Source organism: Tubulanus polymorphus, chromosome 2 (genome assembly GCF_964204645.1).
Source record: "Tubulanus polymorphus chromosome 2, tnTubPoly1.2, whole genome shotgun sequence".
NCBI lineage: Eukaryota > Metazoa > Nemertea > Palaeonemertea > Tubulaniformes > Tubulanidae > Tubulanus > Tubulanus polymorphus.
Window position 1 is genome coordinate 146,066 of NC_134026.1, and position 6,028 is coordinate 152,093.

The 6,028-nt window shown below is 39.0% G+C and overlaps 1 protein-coding gene across 1 annotated transcript; it reads left to right on the forward strand.

Moving 5' to 3' along the window:
- Nucleotides 1–1,379: 1,379 nt before the first annotated feature.
- On the forward strand, nt 1,380–4,532 carry LOC141899909 (sn-1-specific diacylglycerol lipase ABHD11-like). The gene is made up of 6 exons (XM_074786521.1): nt 1,380–1,499; nt 1,942–2,128; nt 2,605–2,778; nt 3,190–3,366; nt 3,723–3,910; nt 4,275–4,532. Exons 1-6 carry the CDS (start codon nt 1,432–1,434, stop codon nt 4,423–4,425), a joined length of 945 nt encoding a protein of 314 aa, XP_074642622.1. The 5' UTR covers nt 1,380–1,431; the 3' UTR covers nt 4,426–4,532.
- The last annotated feature ends 1,496 nt before the right edge of the window (nt 4,533–6,028 follow it).

Genomic DNA, 6,028 nt, shown 5'->3' on the forward strand with positions numbered 1-6,028 from the left:
TTTTGTTGTTCTGTAATTAATCATATATCAACTCACTCAGTTATGTATTGTAATATTTGTATTGTAATATGTATTGTATTATGTATTGTACCATGTATTGTATTATGTATTGTAATATGTATGTATTATGTATTTGTACTTACTCTTCTCACTCGGTTCTGTCTAATTAGTCATTCTGCCTATAAATACTGATAAGTAGCGAAAGCTTGTGCATCAAATAAACCTATATTGTATACTTATACTTGTCTCGTTATAATTATTCTAAACCCAGTTTATACCCCAGGCTCCTCTCGGAATAAGGGAACATCGTGTTTTAATTTCTGATTCGGACCCACTGTCGCAGCGCCTTCGTCAGTGGACACAGGACAACTCGGGCTGGATTCGAACCCTTGAAAGCAGCAGGCCCATTTCTCTTGGACATTGAGGAAATCTTCTAAGACTAAGATTCGATTTTCAGCCTTCTTTGACGAAGAGAACTTCAGTGGGACAATACTCAGAATTCGAACTTGTGGAATGAACCTGTTATGGAATTTTCTGCGAAAGCTTCATTTTTCTAGAGGAAAATAAATCAATTTCATATCGGTAACTATTACGACGAGTAATAGGAAAAATTGTGCCGAAATTGAGAGTATTGAAACAAACACAGCTAACCTACACGGCTGTCTGGAATCAGTTGTTTCGTGATGTAAAATGTGCAGAAAATTCCGAAACATTTTCATTCCATCACGAGGAGACTGAAATTGACTGGTGACCCACGTACGCTGGGCGAACTTTGGTTATCGGAGTTAGTCTATAGTCGCGACAAGTGAAACCGAATGTCAGTTAGTCGGAACCATAGTCCAGAAATAGTTCGTAAATAAAGCGCATTCGGTTATTAGTTCCGACCACTAGTCGACAAGATACGAGAACTGAATTTGGCCCTTACTGAGGAACTAGGATTCTGACCCGGCGAACACGACCATCAGCCAGGAACAAGATAGTCCCGACCAGTCTGACCAGTGTGTGGTCGGCGGATGAGAGAGGATTAATGTTCAAGGCAAGCAACATCGGAGCCTCCGCTTGGAAGGTCTCCACTGAAGGCGCTGCGATGCACTAATCGGCAACCAGTCTAGCCGTGGCGCTGTCCCAAAAAGAAAGAGACTCGATAAAGATCATGAGACAGGTAGCCAGTCTAGCCGTGGCGCTGTCGCAAAAAGAAACAGGCTCGATAAATCATGGGAAGACCAGAATATCTCACCTGCTTATGTTGAAAAATACCTAGCATAATTCAACTCTTCCTGTTTCCTCTTCAAACTCGAGCACAGATTGCAATAAAAACGCAATGATTTTGAATTATATGAATTGGTTTTGGTCGGTAAATAGAATAACCTTTGAAGTGCGCTTCCGTTTTACTTCCGGGTTTGCGTTAAAAATTAGAAATTTCTCCGCAAAATGAAGAAAATATGTGGTTTATTCCGCACTACCGCGATATTTACACGAATCAACATCATAACTGGAAGGTAAAAGATAATTAAGAAACAGTTTTAGTCATGCATTTAGGTAAAGAATGACTGCAATTTCATTAAGCGGTGGAGCAGTGAGTGAGTCTACTACACTCACTCCCGGCCTGCTGGTCGGGGTCCGGGGAGCATTGGATTACCAACGACCAACCAGGCCGTGTCGATGTGGGCGAGTGCTTAGCGCGTTTGACTCTAGGAAACCAGGCCATGTAATTACGATGTGTTACCTTATAGCTTCTCTCCTCTGCTGTCAAACAAGCACTTGTTACACAAAGAGCTTGTTCCGTCCAGCCACATATTCAAAATCCATTAGTATTATATTTCTTGACTTTACTATTTTTAATTTTTGTCCAGATTTCTCTATCTCTAATGAAATCTACATGATCGCTATTTTCCTTGATTAATACTGAGTAATAATAAAGTGATGGATTTATGTCTGCAGGTATTTAAGTAGCAGTTCAGCGGCGTTAGACCCAGAACTGAAAGATTACAGTCCAGTTCAATTAGCGCATAGAGTTTATGAACCGAGGAAAGCGTCAGAAAAGTTGCCGCTCATCATTTTACATGGATTATTCGGCTCGAAACAGAATTGGAAATCATTAGCAAAGGTTTATAGCGCGGATCGTAAGGTATTTAATAATAGTCTTATTCTTCAATTTGATTATAGAAACTAAAGACTTGGTTCAACAGTTCTTCAAATACAGTCAACCTCCGATATATTGCCCACATCGGTGCAGAATGATGCCGTCCTGTCCTGTGGCATGGTGGATAAGGTGTTTGACTCACAACTGAGAGGTTGAGGGTTCGAATCCTAGTGATACCATGCATTCAGGCAGGACATATATCAGTGCCGGTCGACTCACTGATTTAACAACAAAAGTCTGTACCTTGCAAAAATCTTCAGCTTGTTGATGTTGGCCAGTAATAGGTAGAACTAGAACTAGAACTAGAACTGGGGGTTCACTGTAGTTCATTTTTCAATTGTTAAACTATGGTCAAATCTTAACTGACCACACTGTGAAATCGGTTACTGTTATTTTCCTTGTTTAGATACAAACAAGTTTCTCTGTAATCTGTATAACTCATGATTGATATATTTTGACAGGTAGTTACTGTTGATCTAAGATGTCACGGTGATAGCCCTCAGTCTAACGATCTCGGACAAGTGGAGATGAGCGAAGATTTAAAACATCTTTTATCCGATCTGAATCTGAGTAAAGTAGATCTACTCGGACACAGCCTCGGTGGTAAAGTCGTGATGATTACTGCTTTGACAAAAGTAAAAATTCATTTACTTTTTCCTCCTATTTGCGCTATTTCATTTAAAAGTTATTTAGGTGTTTTTCGCTTGTGTTCTTCTGAAAGATAGATTATTGTTATTGACTGGGAGACTGATAATCTCAGTATCTAGAACATATGAAAGCGTTTATTTTCTGACAGTTTTAGAGTTTATCTAAACTCCATCTCATCAGAGAAACCAAATTTATTGTATCATTTTGATTGCTCCGATGATAGAGTTTAGACTCCTTAACTGTCAGACAATAAAAGGGATTTTACTTTTAAAATTGTTTTTGTTACCTATATCAAATTTTCGTTTTAATTCCATGTCTGGAAGAATGTGATTGAAAAGGGTCTTAAAATCATGAAATACTTCTAAGTATATTTTCTTCTCTTTTATCTCCCATTGCAGCCTGAACTAGTCAACAGTCTAGTATGTGTAGATATAGCACCAGCGTTTAGTAAAGGTCTTGTTACGTTAAGTGAAGTGCTTCCCGCCATGAATCGAGTTGTTGAATATTTCGACCCGACCTTCCCGTTGTCAACCGTGCGCAAGGATGTTTTTATCCAGTTATCCGATGATTTTCCGGTAAGTAGGAATAAAGTTCTCTTGGATAGAAGTTTCTCTGGGATTAACTTCTCTCTTCGCCACAAATGATTCCGAAAATGAGTGCAATTTCACAGTTTAGTCGCTGTTAATTTCTTTATACGGTCAACCTTCGATAAATCCGCCCCCATCCCGTCTAGCGCCAGGTTTTTCTTGAGCGGAACATCTGTATTTTCTTGGAACTTGTCGAAATTCAAAATCAACCCCAATACAACTCCAAAATCGTAAAACACCAATGTAGCTTGCATATCAGGGGTTGACTGTATTTTCATTTTGTACAGCAATTGGCTTAGACGTTTTGTTCAGATGAAGAAATGGATTCTTGTTGTTTGTTTCAGGATGCTGGATTTCGTCACTTCGTGATCTCGAATATAGTCGAGAAAGATGGTCTCTACGTGTGGAGAACTGATCCTAATCTAGTGTCCGCTAACTGGGATAAAATACTCGGCTTCCCCCATTTTGAATACGGCACATTTTTCGCGGGTAGAACCCTTTTTGTCGGGGGTGAAAAGTCACCTTATATAAGGTAGATGTGTTCTACAGTAGACCTTGGAGTAATCATTTGAAGAATGATTTAATTCAAGGGTAGAACTGCGCTTACTAATGAGCTGCTGAGCACCTCAGTGAACAGAATCGATAAGATCAAAATCTAATACAACCAACTTAGAAAGATTTAGAACGAAATATAGGCCTATCAAAAATCAAAAGACTCAACGTTTTGGACTCTCTCTAGACCCGTGGATAATATTTTCTTACTCAAATTTTTGTAATGATGACAAATTCTTGCTCTGACTGTCCTCACTGAGAGTTGACGGAGTCAGTCTACCGGTATATTGCTTGTATCAGTTAAAATCTCTTTGAATGAAATTATCAATTTATTTCTGTTTCAGCGCTGAAAATACGAGTGAAATTCTTCGACTTTTTCCCAAATCAAAGATAATTCATATCCCCGATGCCGGTCACTGGGTACACGCAGAAAAATCTACAGAATTTCTCAAAATAACGAATACATTTTTCAATGGAAGTTCCGCTGATAGTTGATGAACTGCCCGGGAGGTAGATGTAGATTGTATTCTGTTGCATTTTGCTACTAAAAATTCAAGCAATGTTAAATTTATAATGATAGTTAATAAATGTTTTAACACTAATTCGTGATGATTTTTGTGTTATTTGATTAGTTTTTGAAGTATGATTCAAAGAGATGCGGTCAATTCACAATTCTGCATATGATAAGAATTGTTGAAACAACTGTGCGACATTTTCTTTGTTCAAACACTGAACGCCACTTACACCTTTAATCACCGGCAGGGACTGGTTCGACATGGAGCCTATATAATGTAAAAATACCCCCAAAATAACGGATTCCTTATCAATATATGTCGGTACAAACGATTATTTCAGCCCATATCTCCATGTTTCTTTTTCCTACTAAAGGGGGGGGGGGGTAAAGGAAGAGCCATCGACTAGAAATACAAGGAATAACTGTCGAATAGAATATACACTGCCAAAGATTTGAACCTATGAAGTCAGGATTGACGAGGCCAGCGAAAAATAAGTGAGTGGTTTACTAGCCCAGCAGATAGATTGGATCTCGCATGTGTTACTCTTCTCGACAATTTCTATCTAATTTCGCATCCAATCTTAAAATATCTAACGAAGCGACGCCATTCTGACGAATATCTGAATCATCGCCGATCTAATTTACATATCTGTTCAAAATTGTCGAATGTCGAAAATGTGAGTTCATGCGAGAGAAATCAATCTAATCCTGAAGTCGAATCTCAATTATCAGAACAGCATCTTTTCGTTGATCAGAAAAATGACTTTCTGACATCGCACTGTTTCAGGGAGTGATAGGCCTTGATATTTGGTGAGGTTAGTCAATCATTGTTTAAACTAATGCAGGATGTGAAAACATTATAGGAGGCTAAACGGTGGCACACAGATTTCCAGCCAATCAGTGAGCAGGAATTTCATTTATGGACTAGACCTTCTGGAAGAAGGTTCTTTCTTTCAAACTGTTCCTTCGAATCCGATCTAAACCAGTATATTTGCAGCAACAATCAACCATTTCTATGATCACAGATAGTCTGATCGCGTGGCTTCGAATTGGGGAAAATCTTCATTTGGTTGTTGTACATTCGCAATTCTGTTGTTTTTTCAGGCAAAACTTTTTCAACAGCTGAACCGAGACATATCGATCGGATGTGTCACCAGTATCCCCAGTAGACTATCATCCACATCTGGACGTTTTACACGCTTTACAGAATGAAGCTTTATTTAAATCCCGATCGAAGCCCGAAAACATTATTTACTTTATTCGCGCGAGGAGGTCGTTAAAAGCTCGGCGAATCGCGTGAAAGAGGAAAACAAATTCACTCCGTCGCTTAAAGCGGCGAAACATCCTCTTGTTTATGAGGTGTTTGTATCCTGCGTTCGGAGCGCGCGGTGCAATTTATCGAATCCGCGTTAAAATCTATTTTGTACATTAAAACCAGCTGAGATTTTAAGTAAGACCATTTTCCCCGACGGGAACTTAGCGCTAGTAAAAGCTAATCCACAATGATCGTCTTTCGGGACAAGTTCAAACCAAACCAAATCTGACTTGTCCTGAAAGTTGGTTTTATCGAACAATAATCAATAA